Source organism: Antrostomus carolinensis, unplaced genomic scaffold, assembly GCF_000700745.2.
Source record: "Antrostomus carolinensis isolate BGI_N321 unplaced genomic scaffold, ASM70074v2 scaffold7459, whole genome shotgun sequence".
NCBI classification, from domain to species: domain Eukaryota; kingdom Metazoa; phylum Chordata; class Aves; order Caprimulgiformes; family Caprimulgidae; genus Antrostomus; species Antrostomus carolinensis.
Window position 1 is genome coordinate 37,206 of NW_010336375.1, and position 18,411 is coordinate 55,616.

At 39.8% G+C, this 18,411-nt stretch overlaps 1 protein-coding gene across 1 annotated transcript; it reads right to left on the bottom strand.

Moving 5' to 3' along the window:
* Positions 1-6,107: 6,107 nt before the first annotated feature.
* On the bottom strand, positions 6,108-14,741 carry LOC104530287 (lipase member M-like). The gene is given in 11 exon segments (XM_029086695.1): positions 6,108-6,341; positions 7,499-7,567; positions 9,065-9,136; positions 10,206-10,352; positions 10,904-11,040; positions 11,743-11,781; positions 11,784-11,851; positions 12,537-12,696; positions 12,699-12,734; positions 13,448-13,565; positions 14,703-14,741. Coding segments are annotated over 11 exon segments (1,119 nt in total).
* Between the last annotated feature and the right edge of the window lie 3,670 nt (positions 14,742-18,411).

The window sequence follows — 18,411 nt, forward strand, 5'->3', positions numbered from 1 at the left end:
TGTCTCCTTTATCTCTTAGAAACAGCTATCCATATTGCAAATCTTGTCTTGTTCATGGGGAGGTAAGACCTTGTCCTTTCCTGGGTTGACTGATGGCACCAGACTAGCTTTTATGAATAGAAATTGCAGACTGCAGTCTATCTAGCACCAGTTTATGCTGACTCTACCTGCAGTAGGTATGCTTCCAGCTTTTAGCCTTTATTTTCCAGAACCTAGTCAATGAGTGCAGGAACAGTGCTCTCTGTCAGCTTCCCAGACCTTTTTTCCAACATGACTCAAATGCTTCCTAGAAAAGAGAAGAGCAGGTTCTCTGTCCCAGGAACTTACTGAGTGTGGCACTATGAGTTAAAACCGTTTGGAGAGCAAAAGAAGCGCTAACATGTTCAGTGCTCCTTGCCTACAAGAGAGCTGCAGGTGGCAGGATGGGATTTTTCTTTCCAATCTGAAGAACTGTACAAAACTGATTCATCCATGAAACTCAAGACTGTGCTTACACATTCTGGAGAAGCCCTTGTACATCTAATTGTTGTATGTTGTGCCTGCACGTGTGAGGAGAGAATGAGGGCTGTGGAAAGTAGCAGCCATTCTGCCTGTGGATAAAGACCATAAAGATCAGGCAGACTACCTGAATGTTCAACAATAGAATTCATGTGACAAAAGGAACACAAAATACAATGTAAGGCTTCAGTTCATGAAGGTGTCTTGTAAGATTGCCTCACCAATAGTGGCTGGGGGACATTACTGCTCTTGTAGGCTTGGTTTCCACAGAAGAAGAGGCCATACTTCTATGACAGTGGTGTGTTTAGGTTAGTTTACCTTTCTGTCCATCCTGTACTTAACTTTTGATGTCTTTGGCAAATATGTGTCAAGTTTTGCACTGAGATACAAGCCTGTAAGGTAATGGGGTTTGCAGGAGCTCCTGAGGACTGTTTGCTGGGGTTAGTGCCCTGCTGGGGTGAAGGCAGGCCAAAGGCAGCTGTTGTATGTTCTGTAACCAGCTGAGCAGTCTGAAAGAGTGAACTAGCCAACTAGTCTGGAGAAGAGAAGGCTCTGAGGAGACCTTATTGCAATCTTTCAGTACTTAAAGGGGGCCTATAAGAAAGATGGAGACAAAATTTTTAGTAGGTCCTGTAGCGATAGGACAAAGGGTAATGGTTTTAAACTGAAAGGGTAGATTTAGACTAGATACAAGGAAGAAATTTTTTACACAGAGGGTGGTGAAACACTGCAACAGGTTGCCCAGAGAAGTGGTAGATGCCCCATCCCTGGAAACATTCAAGGTCAGATTGGATGGGACTCTAAGCAACCTGATCTAGTTGAAGATGTCCCTGCTCACTGCAGGGGAGTTGAACTAGATGACCTTTAAAGGTTCCTTCCAACCCAAACCATTCTATAATTCTATGATAGTCAGGGTCCATGTAGCTTCAAAGCAGCCACAGCATGCATGGCTGGACAAAAGGGTTTGGGAGAGAATTTTCTAGTAGACATACCTGTAATATAGTTTGCATTATAAGTTAAGCAGACTCAGGAAACAAGTCTTTCTGAAACCAGGCATTGCTAGGTCCACTAGACATGAAGAATCAAATTTTTAATGAAGAGCAGAGGTTCTCATGCAGCCACACGTTTCTGGAATCTGCTTCTAGCATAAGACATCTGCTATCATGAGACATACTGCTCTATGAAGTGTATTTGAACTCCGATAAATGGAGCTACAGATCAAAAGAAATTCAAAGAGTATTCCCTAGCAAGTAATGAGGAAGACAAGCAGGATTTCTGGGAGGAGTAAGCAAGAGATTTTTGCATTCTCTAGATCTCCTTATAGGAGAAGGAATTTCGACTTTTTCTGATCTTCAATTTAACCTTAAATTTGTCTGAACAGATTTAAAGAAGTCAAACCTCATGAGTCATCAGACAGTTGGAATGAAGAAGCATTTGGAAACACCCAAAACTTTAAACTTGTCATCAAAACACGTTCCATTTGATTCCTTTTGTATATCAAATACTTCTTAATTTTTGTTCTCAAAACAGGAAGCCTCACAACTATATACTCAGTCAGTGCAACAGACTTTTTTGCTTTCTCCTGTTTTACTCTGTTCTAATAGGAGTAAAATATGCCTCCTTTTCCTGCACAGAGGAATCTCATTTGGGAAGAAAAATTCTGCTAATGTCTCAGCATGTTTTCAAATCACTACCAAGACTAGTTGAGGCAACACAGAGGCTAAATTATTCCTCTTCTTAGGGCAAACTTTTCTCAATGCACTCTGTGATCACCTGGCTTAGCTGGCATGGCTTATGGAATTCCAGGTCTTTGCCTTTTAAATCAGACACAGTGGCCTAAGTAATATCAACTTTGGCAGACCAATGGTCCCTTAAGCTTCAGGAGTAAAGACAGTTAGGGGATGTGAACAGCCATTTTTATCTAGTGAGGTGAAGTCATAGGAAATATCAGGCATGGTAAACTGTCATAAAAGAACACAGGTAGAAGGAAAAAAGGTTAGAGGGAGGAATGACCTTGAAAGTTCTTTAGGTACTTTCAAGATTTAGTGAAATTAAGATACAAACACTTTAGAAATTCATCCATCTATCCTTGTGCTTTAAGCAGCCTAAAATTTATTTCATAGAAGCTATAAGGCACACACATATCAACCAGAGAAGCAACTGTGACTAAATGCATATGAGAATCTGCTGCCTTACTCACTAACAAAACGTAAATGTGCATTACACTGCAAGAGCGGGAGGTCCAGTTTACACAAGCTGTTGCAATACTGGGACCTTCATTCCCTTGTTCTCAGACTGAAGAAAACAAGTAGAGGAAAATTAAATAGTTTCTCTTTTTCTTCCTTTTGTGCAAGTCAAACTTTGTTGTCTTCTAACTTGAGCAAACAAGCACTTCTGTGCATAGGCTTACAGATCAGAGAGGCAAAAAGCTGTCTGTTCTTACAATCCACTGCACAAAAGCAAGATTGCACATCTTCATGGAGACAGGCAACAGAGAAAAAGACCATGAACACATATGTACAAGCAACTTACCTCTGCTTTGACTGCCTTGCTTGTGTCTTCTGCCGCAGCTGCTGATCTGACTCCACTAGCAGACTGATTCACTGGCAGAAACCTGAGCCAATAAAAGGAAGTCAAAACACAATGAGCACTTCAGGGTAGCAGCCGTGAGTGTCATGAGTTGGCAGCATGTACTGTAGAGCGTGTTTAAGTGCTGATTTGGCAGTGCTTCAGAAGTGGGGAAATCTTTGTGATGAAAAATATCTTCTGGTTAAATTCACAAACCCAAAATGCACCATGGAGCAGAAGAGTTTAAGAACTACCTACAAATCAGTGGTTAGGATGTTTAGCTGGGATCTGGGTGTTCCATTTCCCTGAGGCTGTGGCAGACCTCGACCTGTCCTGTTGCCCAACCGAGGGGCTGCTCCAAATGTAATCTTTCAGGATGAAGAGGAGGAAGTGTTCAGCTTCTCTTAATATACTCTCTCAAGAACATTGTCTCTGCTATTGTTTTTCATTTAGTTTATGTTAACTTTAAGTTTAACATTATATTCAGACTCTTAAGTCTGTTTTTCAGTGAGCAGCACAACTCATGAAACCCATCTTATTCTACATTGGTCACTCAGAGTTGACATGGCTTCTGTGGGAACTCTCTGGTGCCAAAGAAGGCTTAAAGGTTCTTGTTTCTCCTAAGCCATTTTCATGAACTCTTAAAAAATAATGTGTTTGGAGACCTTTACCTAACTGCTGATTTTGTTGTCAGCCTGGGGGCTCAGTCCTCACTGAAATTGGCTCAGTGACCATGGGCAGAAGGACATGTTCTGTGTCCTTAGGCAGCTGGGCTACAAACAAAGTAGAATCCTCCTACATGAGGACCAGCCTTTTGAGCCAATTAGCTCATGAGTGGCTTCAGAAGAACTTGTATTTCATCATGGACTGATGAGCATTTAGAATACCAGATGAAAGGGATGAGTTCTTGGGAACACCGTTGTGAATAATACGATGCCTTTGGGTGGTGGGGGAAGGAAAGGAGTGAAATAAGAACAGGATGTCAGTGAAGCCACAGTAACAGTTCTGTTTTACGTACAAAGTAAAGAGCATTGGGATGGTGAAACAGGTAATATGGTAATTTTTCAGTGAAAAGCATTAGAACTTGGCTGCTCTGATGTCTCTAAGTGACAATAACTTTCATCAAACCATAAATTAATCACTCAGAAAAGCTTCTGCAACATGATGTCTAGTCCCTTCTCGTGTCCCAGGGTGGGATAAACAGTCTCTATGATGTTTCCAGTGCTGTTTGCCCAACCTGCTTTTACTGATTTTCCAGAAATTCAACACCCTGCCTCCTCTATGGTCTCCCAGGTTGCAAGACAGCTGTACAGCTGTAATCCCTTTCCTAGGTGAATTTAGGGGATGGTCTGGCTTCTTTCAAGTATATTGCTATTGCATTTCCCATTGTAAGTATTGAAAACTCATAAAGTAGGTCTCAAGTCCTCATGTGTTTCCCCTATAAGCAGTGAGTTAGTTGAAGGGCTGACTCTCTGGAGGGTATTTGTCCCCAGGAATTCATATTTGGTGTAAGGAATGTCCTTGTCTGGAGGGGAGCTGCTTTGTTTGGATCAAGCTCTACTTACATTCATGGAGCACGAGGAAACAGGATAGGCTTCAGCAGTGGGCTCAGGAAATGAAACAGGCCTGTTTGTCTGGGAAGGGAAAAGGACAGAAGTGGCACCAGCGATGGTTAATTTGTTCACCTAATGAAACATCTTGCAGAGTAAGACACTGACTCTTTGGTCATATAGTGTCACCAGTAACTGTCTTAGTGTAACAGCTTTACCTTCCCTGGTTGTCATCCCAGGCTTGGCCCATGTTAATATTTTATTCAAATGGAGAATGAGGGTGTCACACTGCAAGGAAACCCCTAAATTCACTGTATTTCTTCCCACAGTGAAGCTAATGGCATACCATTGTGAAGGCATAGTGACCCATAATGCTGTAACCTGACAACCATGGAGGCTACCCTTCAAGTGAGTGTTTTTGTGCAATAACTACCTATTTGAAATGACATTGTTGGAGCCAGAGTTCCCTTGTGAAATGAAATAGCATGTCAATTTCTTCAGCACTGTTTTCAAAACAGTCCTTTCCATTAATGGGTGAAGTGCTCTAAATACCCATGGGATGGAGATAATGGGTGTTTTCTAGTGATATTGGGGTACTTTTCATTTTCATTCACCCCAAAGAGGCTTCTTGGAACCATGATAAAGGTTAGAAAAGCACAGTTCTATGGTAACTGGTAGCTTCCGTGTGAAACAGAAGGAGATGTGAGGTTCTTGCAGGATTCAGAGTGTACCTTTGAACCAAAGTTACCCACTGAAATGCTGTCATTGCCAAGGTGAAATCAAGTCCTTTGACTCACCCTGGAAAGTTCATGTACACAGATCCTGAATGTGTTGTCAGCAGAGATTGAGTCTGCCAAGATTTCTCTATCTCAGGAGGCACCTTGAACCCAAGTTTCTCATCTTCCAGGTGCATGCTTGAACCACTAGACCTGCTGTTTTCTGCTGGGTCTACCTTCACTGTGTCCCTTGCTCTTCCTCATGAAAAGAGTGAGCAGCTGTTTCAAATGAAGACAAACCATCTCTTTTTCAGGAGTAAGTTTATTGTGTGAACTCAGTTTTTACTTTCTGGTCATCATCTCATCTAATAATAAAATTAATCAATACCATAACTGCTAGAATTAGTCTTGGCTTACACTACACCTTTCAAGAACTGCCAACCAAGCAAACAAATAATACCACGAAACTTCTTAAGGTCACTGACTATATCCACAGAGAGCAGGTTGCAAGAAAACCCTGTGTTCTACTAGCAAAGTACGGTTATTGCAGAATTAATTATCAATGAAAAAGTGATTCCTGAGCCCCAAGGTTACCAGAAAATATGAAGTGCACCATCAGGATGTAAAAGGTATTGCAGTGACACATGGTGCCAAAATAGCATCAGGAGGAACCCTTTCTCTGACTCCAACAGAAACAATATGATAAGAAGATTTTGTTAACACCCAGTGAAAGCAAGTGTCATTGAATGAGCCAGGTGTGGCTACTGGTTGTGGGTTAACGATAATTCTGCATCAGGTCAATAATTTCACTGTACACATGCAAAGGTGCATCCAATCCCCAGATGAAATCCAAATGCGTCCATTCAGGAATCTTCTTGTGATAGATGAGCCTCTTAATTTGAGACAGTAAAATGGATGCATCCTTGGGATCTGCGAGCAAGTCTTGTCCTCCAGTCCATACCGCAGTTGGTACAGTCATCTCTTCTACATTGTAGAGAGGAGGAGTTGCCTGAAAAACACGAAGCAGTATAGGAATGAATGACCAGGAAAGCACAGTAAACTTTACACATGCATTTGAGGCTTTCTTCTGTTACTGTTCAAAGTAGAGGTGCCTAAACCAAACAGGGGAGAAGTGTCCTTACTTGCCTTTTCTGCCTATGCTTGCAAGGATGACCCAGCTGACAACACAGCCAAAGGAAAAGTGCTTCCTGAGTTGACAAAGAGTTGCTGTTGGGTCTTTGACCTCTCAGCTAGGAATTCATAGCACAGAAGCTCAGAAAAAGACAAGATGTCAGTACGCCTGTAGATAAACCTCCAACTTGGTCCTTTTGGAGTACCAGTCATGTGACAAGAGTGAAAAGGAGCAGGATTTGACTTCTGTAGGAGGAGAAAGGAAGTAGTTTGGACTCCTGAGTTTGGAAAATAGAGGCCAGAGCAGGGACAGGAAACTGGCTTATACAACCATTAATAGTATGAAGAAAGAGCACAGGAAGTAATTATCCCATTATTTCTCATAACACAAAACCCAGAAGGCATCCAGTGACTTTCCAGGGGTAAGTAAATTCAGGACAAAGTGAAGGAAGTTGTGTTTCATGCAAGCTATCATTAAAACATGTAACTTCTAATGACAAGCTGTTGTAGAGACCTAGGGTAGAAGGGTCAAGGATGAGATTAGAGTCTTGGATGGAGGAGAGGTTCCTCAGGGGCTGCTTGAGGAAAGAGTCCTTTTGTCTCTGGCTGCCAGAATCTAGGGGGTAGATATTAGTCTTCTCTAGTTGCCCTCTACCTAGCATTGTTTCCCTGATCTCTCATGCACTGGCAACTGTGTCAATCATGCTAGTAGGCAAGATGCTTTGGTCTGATCCACTAGCTGTACTCTTCTTGTTCAAAATCCATTATCTATCTTTCCTTCTCTTACTTCCTCTTATTCCTATTAATAATTTAATTGAAAAGATTGGAGCTTCCTCTCTCTCTCTCTCTCTCATTATTGCCATTAGTGCTTGCGTGTTTTCTCTGTTGGCTTCCAAACTGGGAAATTGTAATACAGATAGTGGTGACTAAATCCATCTACTTATATTCTGAAAATGTGCCTCTTACTACAGCCTTGCTCTCTTCCTGTGTTTCTGTGTTTTCCAAGGGTGATAATACTGTTTCACCAAAATATACCTGTTGGTATTTTTCCATGTTCTTTGAACTGCCCCAGTCATAAGCTTGGAACTTCCCCGACTGGGCCTCCTAAGAGGATGAACAAGAGAAGGGTAGTTACAAAGTTGTCATTCAGGAAGTTTATGGGTTCTTTCCCTTCTAAGCCTCTGACTCCAACCTAGAGCCTGAAGTTCTAAGAGCTATGAAAGAGCCAACAGTAGATTAGATAAAAGTCTCAATGGTTGAAAAGGAGTCAAATGTTTTTATCAGAACCGAAAAAATCACTTCTCCTGCAGAAAGACCCAGGGCTGCTTTTGCGGGCAGTTTGTTCTAGTTTGTAAAATTGCTACTAACAACTGTCTCCAGCAAGTTCCTCTCACTGCTGCTGCCGTGCCCTCTTGTGACAGTCATGTTGCCATCACTCAGCTCTATGATTGGCTGCTTCATGTTTTCTCTTCCCTCTCCAGTTTGAATACAGACATCACTATTTCTAATTCTTGGCTTTGCCTATGGCGTGGGATGTTGCTACTGTGAGAGACACCATTAATGGGATCTTAATATTGAACGGAAGGTGTCTGTTATAACTATTAACTCATTTAATAGTTATAACAGCAATGACAACAAAGGTTTAATAGTATTAATCCTGCTTGTTTGTACCTGCCAGCCTGTGCTGAATTAAGCCTGAGGCAATTTGCAGAACTTCCCACACTGTGCCTTTGTAACTCTTTTTCTTTACAGGTCTAGGTCATGATTACAAAAGCAACTTAATAAAATCTAATATTGTATGTAAATTCACAGCCAAAATATTGTTTCACTTTGAGTAAACGCCTATGCAGTTGTCACTCAAACATATCCATGTTTGCTGTGTTGAAAAGTACATTAATGTTCTTGTAAGTTCACTGTGCCCACAACTACTCCCCGCTCTGCTCCAGAGCCTGCAGTGCTGCCAGGAAGCCTGTCTTGCATGCAGCAGCTTCTGTGACTGAGCCCAGACTTTATGAATCCTGAAAGTGTGAGCCCAAAGACAGAAAGGCAGCTTTTCTCAGCACAACTCCTGAGGATGTACTGTGACAGAGCACAGTACATTTAAGTAGCAATTCTACTAAATAAAGGGTTTTTTATTTATAGTTCTATTTCTGTCCAGACACCAAGAGCTCTGAAAGCAAGAGTTGAAAATACAAAGGTTTTTACTAGTAAAATTTGTCATTTTATAGAGCAGCCTATGTCTTGCTCATTTCATGACTCTACATTGGAAACTAATTTCTTAAGGTAAGCTCTATACAGAATTGTAGACATCATTTATAAAAGGTACTGAAGAGTGATATATAAATCTGCATACACAGCTTCCATACAAATACAGCATCTCATTGGTGGCTTCAAATGAACCTATATCACTATGGACCTCTCTATCCTGCTGGTAAAAGAAAGAACAAACAGTGTTTTGAATTGAGATTTCAATTGTAAACCACAGGTTACATGTGTTTCCAAAAAGTTAGCAATGGCTTCACAGCAGGATACAGCTATAGCCACTCTATACAATTCAGCCACAGGTAGGTACTATTTTATCTTCCAGAATTTTGCTAGTACCTGAGTCCAGTGGACTATATTCTGCACAGAAGTTCCGGAAGGATTTTGTGCAAGATACACATCCATTTGGTTCTGAAAGAAAATACTCAGTGAATATTCTCTTCCTCCCTTCTCTTCAGATGTACATCAAAACATTTGCCATAGCAGTGACATGTATCTATAAAACCAACAGAAACTGGAGTGGCATGATTAGAGACTTCCTCAGGGTTACTCCAGATGTGATGGTGTGTCAGGTTTGGAGTAACACCAAAAGAACAGCCCCCAACAAGAACATTTTACAGGATGATTGAAATGCAAAAGAATCTAACAGGTGAAAAGGACAGAATAGAAAGTCAACAATGTAGACCCCAAATTAGGAATTTTTTTTCAGGAGACTGCAACAGATCCTGTATGAGAGAGGATTGCTGCTGTCAGTCAGAACAGCAAAAGGAAATGCAGTTGCCTGAGAAATGCACGACTGGTTGAAATAAAACCCCTCATCCTGCAGTGGTTTCTTAAAAAGTTGCTGTGTGATCTTTCCTCAGAGAATGTGTTCTAAGGCATTTTTTGGAAAACACTGGAGCACAACTTTGATGCCCAGGTGGTCTGGTCTACAGCTGGACACAGCATAAGCTGCTCAAGTATGTCTTAAGCCCCAGTGTCAGCCAACTGTCTCTCAGGTACCCGGAGGTATCCTGTGCCTCTAAATACATCCTTGATGGCCCAAGGCATGGAGGAGAAGGAGAAGGGGGAACACTTGTGTTCCTGTCTCCATTGCAAGGAGCTCTTGTAAACATGAAGCAAGAAGGGGTTTTATTTCTTCTTCCATGGTGTGCCAGCATACTGAAGATCTCTGATGAGACCGGCAGTCACAGTATGAATCAGAAGACAACACCCTAGGTGAGGTCTGGCTGAGGGCAGACTGCAGAGTTTTGGGGGTCTCTGAGCAGCTGTTGATTGTAGGAATGACACTGAGTGCTCTTCTAGGAGCAAGGCGGTGATCCCCTACCAGTGAGGTAGGTACTGCTGTCTGGTAGTGGGGACTACTCCCTGCAATGTGATGCTGACTAACAGAAATTCAGGATTCACATCGTAGGATAAAAGATAAGTTTTGGGAGCAGAAGCTTAAATTCTTGGTAGAGCTGGTAAGAGTTATACATACCATGTCAATGTTTTCCAGGTTATAGCCACCCAGACTGAAGAAGACACTTCTACAAAGTCTGGCAAAAGATCGGTGGCTGCAGACAGGGACTATTAGCCGCTTTAGACACTTAGTCTGGGGAAGGAATTATTTTTTTCCAAGCAAACTCTGTGAAATACAAAGGTAACATTCATTTATGAATGTATGGTTCTGCATTGTGCTGTTGTTTTTAAAAGGTATTTGTGCCCTATTCTTATTCTCCACCACTTTCAGGGGTTCTTACTTGCTTTTTCTTCATTTGCCAGATGATGTTCCCATAAACAAGAAAGAAATTAGGTGATTTTCCATTGCATCAGCCTGCTCAAGCATTACTCAATTTGTGTTACATCACTTTTAATGAAGAGATATGTTAAATGTTAACTCAAATTCGTATTTTGGCTCTAAGCTTGCACATCAGTTGTGGCTTTGTCTAGAGGAATCTTGGAAACCTCTGAGCATCTGTACCTCTCTGTGTAATCTGTCCCAGTGTTGCACTGTTGCCCTAGATAAAGAGTTTTTCTTAATGTCCAGTTTGAACATACAAAGGTTTCAGTCATAAGGTAGAGCTACCCACATGCAAATGAGCAGACTCCATAAAGATCTGTACTTTCTGTTTACCCATTTGAAGAGCTGAACAAACAAGTATATGTTTAAACAATTGAAACCAAGATATCACATACCCTGAGCAATTTTTCAGGAAGGTAGAGGAGTTTTGTTATTGGGCTTCTAGCGTACTTAATAGTAGTGACAGGTGCCAGCGCAAAATTGACTTTGACTTTTTGAGCCAGGTCTGGCATTGTTGAAATTGCAATGAAAGCTGAGAAAACAAGAAAGAGGAGATAAGAAAATAATTATTTGTATATTAGACTCTTTTCAACATCTATCAATGCTATTCTGCAATTTCAAACCTACAAGCAACCTTGTTTGTTGTTCAGCCTAGATTTGTGTGAAATCCTCTTCTCCATGTGTTACCAGCTTGTAGTTTTAGTTCCCTCTTCAGAGAGAAATTTCCTTTTATATTTTGCCTTTGCAGCTTTCTTCCAAACCCATTTAAACATAAATGCACATTTCTGATGTACATACACGTATTTCATATTCTATTGGGAGGAGCAGTTGTTTTTCTTCCTGTCAATCCAATTTTGTATTTTCTTTTTTTGTGGGTATGTGCTGTTTAAACTGGCCAACTTCTCTTTCTGTACTCTCATCTTCCTATTTTATTTATTTTGGTCAACTAGTCAGCTGCTGTTGGGCACATTCTTGCATCCTGGAAAGAAAAAAATTGCATGGCCCACAATAATTTCAGTATAATTCTAAGTTGACAGACTTACAGCAGCAGTGCATTTGGCCCACTGTATTTTATTGTCTTTACAATAAATTAAAAATGCCTACATGCTGAAAACAGCTTATCCTGTATTTTTCAAACCTGCAAAGATTTAATGAAACCCCAGGTACATTCAGTATCTCAAATCACATTTTATTCCTGTTTTCCTGAAACATTAGTCTATTGTGTGCTACTTACCGATGGTAGTACCTTGCGAATGGCCAATATAGTACAATTTTCCTGTCCTGTTTTCTCCACAATGAAATTTATTGCTGCTGGAAGATCAAACTTTGCCATCTCATCAAAACTTCAGGCAGCAGATTGAGAGAGAGGCATGCATAAATTAAAAATCCATTTGAATTCACATTTTTATTACAGGCTTGTTAGCAAAGAAAAAACATGAAATACTTAGTGAATCATTCAGCTGTTTTAGGTTCTATGTTTTTCTGTCACTGGATATAGAATTTATTACTCAAGATTTTCTAGGGTATGTTCTCCCTTGACATCAACAGGAAGGGAAGAAGAATCACGTTGAATTGTAATGGTCTACACAGAAGGAAGAGGTAGTGATGTAGTAACTGAGCTCCTTCCATGGAATCACACATTTATACAATCTAGTGTTAAAGAAAAGGCCTATTTTAAAATTAGTTAAAGTGCAAAAATTACATACATTTTCTCCTCCTGTGATTTCTTGTGTTATTCTAATATACAGACTAGTGTTTCTAAATAGCCTCCAAAACTGCCTACGGAACTGAAGGGTGGCTTGGACATAACTTGTGCATGTTTCTCTGAGTTGCTCTGCTGCTATGCCTCTAGTTTGAAGATCCTTTCCTAGCAGTAATCAGAGAAAAGTAGTCTCGATCACTATTAAGGCCCACATGTGTGCATAGGAGCAACGGTGAATGTAAAGAATTGTTTTTAAAAGGTACGATATGTAAATCCCTGATATGTAAGGCTGGGCAATGGAGATGCCCTTCAATGGCTCAGTCTACCTGAAAGCCCAGAATTCATCTTGGTAAACAGAATAATTTTGATGTTTTCTGGACCAGTGATTCCCTCTGCTATTTCCCATCCAAACATCAAAGCCAGCATCAGCTAGTATGAAGCCCAAGCTGTTGTTGGGCAGGTTTGTGATCCAGTTACTAGCATCTCCAATAATCCATGTTGGAGAAGTACAACAGGTTTCAAAGCTGAAAAGAAACAAAACAAAAAAATTTACAAAATTTCTTTATTTTCTGATAGTTCAGGGACATTACTGCCGCATATTCAATGCTGGGATTTGTTCCTGCATCAGATTAAAGGAGACAACTAATGATATGAACAAAACATCCCTTCCTGTAAAGAGAGAAGTTTTTGTAAACTTCTGTGAGGATTTACAGAAAGATCTGCCTGACACCAGTGCAAACTAGCTTGGCACCCTCCAGTCATTGTTTGTATAGCTCTACCACATTAGCTTGAGATTCTCAACACTGATATATAGAATGAAGGTGTGGGATTGTTTGCAGAGGTTTCCTTTACCCAAAATATGAATCAGTGACTGATATTAACCAGGTGTAAGCAAAAGCAAAGCAAAGTTAAAAGCTGGACCAGCTTTCTCAAACAGGCTCATTGGGCAGATTACAACCTTTACTTTTTTTTTTTTTTTTTTTTTTTTTTTTTTACAATCTTCTATCAACCTTTATTATGAGGATATATGCTTCATATCATAGTGGATTTTTATAATAAATAGATGCACTTGACATAAATCTTGTTGATCTTGCAAGCTGTTCAGGGCAGCCAGAATTCTCTACTAAAATTTCAATTGTGTATGCAAGCTTTGATGGACATTTTTACAAATATAAGTTATCTCTTTCCAGAATGTGCCCTATCTAGGCTGTTTTTGTCTCATATTAAAGAACTGTACCTGGATTTCCCTGATTCTGTGTACCATAAGGGATTTCGTTAATGGTAATGATATAACCATCTTCTGTCATCACTTCGTACTCCTCACTGGGATACCCTTTGTAAGTAATAAGGTCATTCTAGAAGAGAAGGCACAAATACGTTTGCTTGCAGAAGTCCATTTCATATATGACATGCATAAGATGTTCTCTATGAATAAAGGTTAAGGAGCAGATACAACTGGGGATTTAGTCTACATATATTAAGCATCTGAATAAAGCAATATCAGATTGGATATTTGTAACCTTAAAACTACAACAAATTTCCTTCATTTTTTGTGTTCTATCCAGGATTTGACTATTCAAATAAATCTGTTATTAAAAAACCTGTATAATACTACTTTTGCCATACAATCAAAATCCCTTGCATTCTGGTGATATAAGAACCACTATAACCTCAAGCAGGAGCATATGATTCCCATAGCTGAGATGAGGAGCTGCCTGGGTGCACACTCCTGATCTGCTACAATGCCAAGTGAAACCAGTGTATTTAAACTACCTTCAGAGAAATCCAGAGAGCTTCACAGCTGCCCTTTTGTGAATGGCACATATGCAATGAGTATTACTGAAATATTGACTGCATTATGGAAAAAATAGGATCAGCCACTTTCATAGTCACAGGGGAAATCACTAGCACAGGCAGTCTTGAGCTCTGAAATAAATATTACTTTGAACCTGTAATATTCAACCTGTTCCGTTACAAAAGAGGATTGTTTTTTATAACTTGTATTCAGAGAACTACTCAATGTCATTTGTCATGAAGGAGAGAAGACCCAAGATTTTAACAAGTGACTAAGATCTAAACAAGATTGCTTGGGAAGAGGTGCTCTTCTGAAAAGCTGGTCTATGCTGGTCATTCAAAAAAAGGAGAAAACATAAGCCACTAGTTATTTAGAGTCGTCTTTGATGACAAAATGCTGACATTCCAGATGGTCGTTCTTTCAGATACAGGGATAGTGCCAGCGACAGCAAACTGGTAACTGATATTTGAAAGGAAATCTGGAGATTTATTAAGGAAAGGTGTTGCCTTAATTTCTATCAAACATAAGATGTGCTGTTACACATGCAGAAAGCAGAGAAGAGAAGGCAGTACTATATAGAGTGATTAGAGAGGATGGGTTAAATAAAGGCAGTTTATCTACCTTGTTATTTCCAACACCTAGAAACCCCTCTGCTCTAAGACCTTCCATCCCCAGGTCACTCTATCAAGCAACTTACAATATTCATAAATGCTTCGGGATCCACATCTCTCTTCATTCTCCTGAGTTCTTCTGCATAAGTAATTTCCTGAAACAAGTATGTCACAGCAACAAACCACCACATCTTCTCTCTAGATAAAACAGTATATTCATCTGTCAGGAGTCCTTCTCCGCACTTGTAATCCAGACAAGTTCTGTGCTTTTCTGATGGGGGAAATGCTATCTAATACTGAATGGAGCTAGTCTGGTACTCCCTACTTGTTTCTTAAATGGAATAAAGCTGACTTTAAACACATATCAGGGGGAGTTTGACAGCAATCTGGATTCTCTGCTAAGATTTCAACCAGGACATTGTTCTCAATCAGGGCAAAAGTATCAGTGAATCAAACAAGAGGAGCAAAGCTTTCAGAGAAATAGATTTCGCTTGTTCTGAGAAGCAAGTGACTTGTATTACCATACCATACATTTATTCTGTAGAGTAATTAGGAAACATTTCTGGTTAACTCTAGGGAACATGGGAATTATTGGGCAACTCATAATTTAATCAATCATTGTCACAGTGAAGTTTTCAAAGTGGAGACAACCAAGGTGTTGTACAGTTAACTGAAAAAAATGAGACAATTGAAAACAAACTAATTAAAATTTTATCATTTAATTAAGAACTTAGGAACCTACTTAAAGCATTTTTTAATAGTTGTCTAACATAATTTATACAAAGCTACTCAAGGGCAAAATTTATCCTCTCTGTAGGCTGAGGATGGAGAAAGGAAAAGAAAGCTTTGCTAAATGTACTGATATTATTCCCACACTTGGTGTTTTCCCATGCCTCTCCAGCTATCCCAGAGTTACCTAAATTCAGACTAGGTGAGTCATGCTACTGCTCTTTAGCCGAAACAAATCTTTCAAGAAATAGCCATCCTTTCACCTGTGCAAGTTACAAACAAAAAAATGTAAGAAAATATTTTTGCTATCAAATCACAAAGCAACTCCCAAGCCTAGGTTTGATATCATCTTTTGTATCTCTCACAAAGCCTTCACCAGTTTTGAGTCAGAGAGAAGTTAAAGCGTTACCAACCTTGTGCCAGAAATCATGTGTTTGACCGTGTGACTGAAATGACGGAAGAATGGAAACCTAATTCCCAGCTGTTTGGAAGCAGCGCTGGGTAAAGAAGGCAGCAAAACAATGGCCATGCACAGCTTTTTCTGCAACTGTGCCGCACCTTGACAATAAGCATCTATTTCTTTCCCATTCCTCATTCCTTCTGCTATCACTTCAGCTTCTCCCTAGGGTAGCACCAGAGAGAGGCAACTCCTTTTGTTCTCAAACCTCGTGCTTTTCATTTCCTTCACTACTGCAGCTATAACAAGGCTTTTCTTAATATCATAGATTGTTGGATTTTTAAGGAGAATGCCAGCCTCTGTGGAGTGGCAGAGCAGGATCAGGAATTTTGAAAACAAATATGTTTATAGATATACCTTATCACACCTAATGGAATTGTCAATAAACCTGCAATTTATCTTTTACTAACAACTTGCCAATTCCATCTTCTCATGTTTTGTGGAAAGGATGTAAGGAACTCTGACTCTTTGATGCTTCTTTAGATGTTATTGCACATATATTTATTTTTTTTTTATTCTTTTAATGCTCATGTTGCTGTTCCGTAATTCTACATTGCTGCAGGAGTGGTTTCAGGCGATTTTTCCTTTATTCATATTTTACCTCTAAAACGGTCATAGAATAAAATGGTTATTCTAGATATTCTATTCTATACTAGATGTATAGTTATGAAGTTAGAATGCTTTTCCATGATCTGTATGGATTTAAGAAATATTACCATAGTGGCCACTTGTCTCAGTGGTCTCACACATGCCAGTATCATCCAGCAGTAGAAATTAGTCAGTTTTGAGTAGATTGTTAGTGACTTTTTTTTTTTTTTCCCCACTTGCACATTCTGTATTTTTAAACGTTGAAAATAATTACTCTTTCTTGTTCAGTTCTCCACACTTGTTCCTCCAAATAAATTTTCATTGCAGACACCATTTGTCCACGCAGACCGGATTATCTTATACTCTGATATGAACATCTACCAAGGTTTTGAACAGGCTTTGGTACTTCTGTTTATATTATAGCTTCTATACTTCCTCCTTGCAATACTGGCTCTGGTTAGGACCAGACTAATTTAATATATTCTCAGAAGTTGTTTTCTTTAATATTTACAGACTAGAAAGAAATATGAAAGAAAATCTCAGGAGAAAACCTGTTCCTACAAGATTTGCTAGCAGGCCTTCAAAGAGAAATATAAAGGTCCAACTTGAGGTTCTGGCAAGGAAGTAGGAGACAAAATGATTTTCAAAGGGCTGGTTTAGAAAATGTTCTCAAACATTGAGCTACATGTGGATATTTTTTTTTAATCTTCTATTTATTTCCTTTCATATACTTCAACATCTTGCATCTTCCCTCTAAGAAAGCCAGGTTTTCTCCTTTTTTAAGTCACAATGTCTTTCAAAGCTCAACATGAATTCCACAAATGAACTGTTTAAATATATACTTGCTTTTGAGTACCTCATGCTATTTGAACTCATTAAGATGTGCTATTAACTCGCTTTCAACAAAGCCAGCTTCATTCTTTAGCATAAAGCAATGTTTCATTGACCAGAAAAAATCAATATTGAGTAAAAGGACAACACATAAATGGCATAATACTGTAAGTAGCAAACTAGTGGATAAATTCATCATTGCAAGTTATTGGCAGCATGTGTTTGAAGCAAGTATTTGAGATGGTGAAAGACCATTAAAAAGGACAAGTGTTAGGTTTTTTTAAACACAGACATGCATACTCTGTTGTAAGTTGACAGATTTCAGAAGTTACTTATACTCTAAAGAGGTGTAGAATTCAGTGGAAATGCCTCAAGGTTGAAATGTCATTGTCAGAGGTATGACTGCAGCTTCGTGAATGCAGTCATACACAAATGAACTTTAAAATGGTCAGCCTAGGTGCCCATGTATAAATAAGTGCCTCTGTACAAATTGTTGACTACATGCTTGGTTTATGAAACCTCAGCTCCTCCCAATGCTCTTTCTGGGTAAAAAACTACAGCAATGCACAGGATATAATCCCTTATGTTTTGGTGTTTTCTGGAAACTTTACTCTCCCCATTCCTTCCTTCTTCAGGAATTAGCCCTGGCTCTGAGAGTGACTTAAGAATGGAAGATATTCAGCAAGCAGCTGAATATAGCAGTTCTTCATGGATCAAATATGTCCTTTTGGCTTCTTCATCCAGCTGGTGTATGTGGTTATCAGAAACATTTGACTATTTTGTGTGTGTTAAGGAGGGCTTTTATAGGAAGGTATGCTTTACTAAGAGACAGACTTGTTTTTGTGTGAGCTGCCAGCCACTAGTCTCCAAGGGAACACACAGCAGCAAAAACAGAAGGAACCCCTCCATGCACTCATATGGCTCTAAAAATATTTCATGCCATAACGGTGTAAGCAGTTGCTTCTTGAGAGTGAGCAGAACACTGAGCAGGGTCTAACAGTGCAGTCTCCACTGCATCCCTGGGACAATACCTGGTTTCTGACAGCGTGGGTGCAACTCTTGCTCTCAGCCACCCCAGTCCACGCTATTGCCTTGGCTGCAGAACTGTTGGCTCCTAGCAGAGGCGTGTCTAGGGGGGTGAAGGCAGAGTTCCCCTGTCCAGCAATGGGCCCTGCACCTCCAAACAGCAG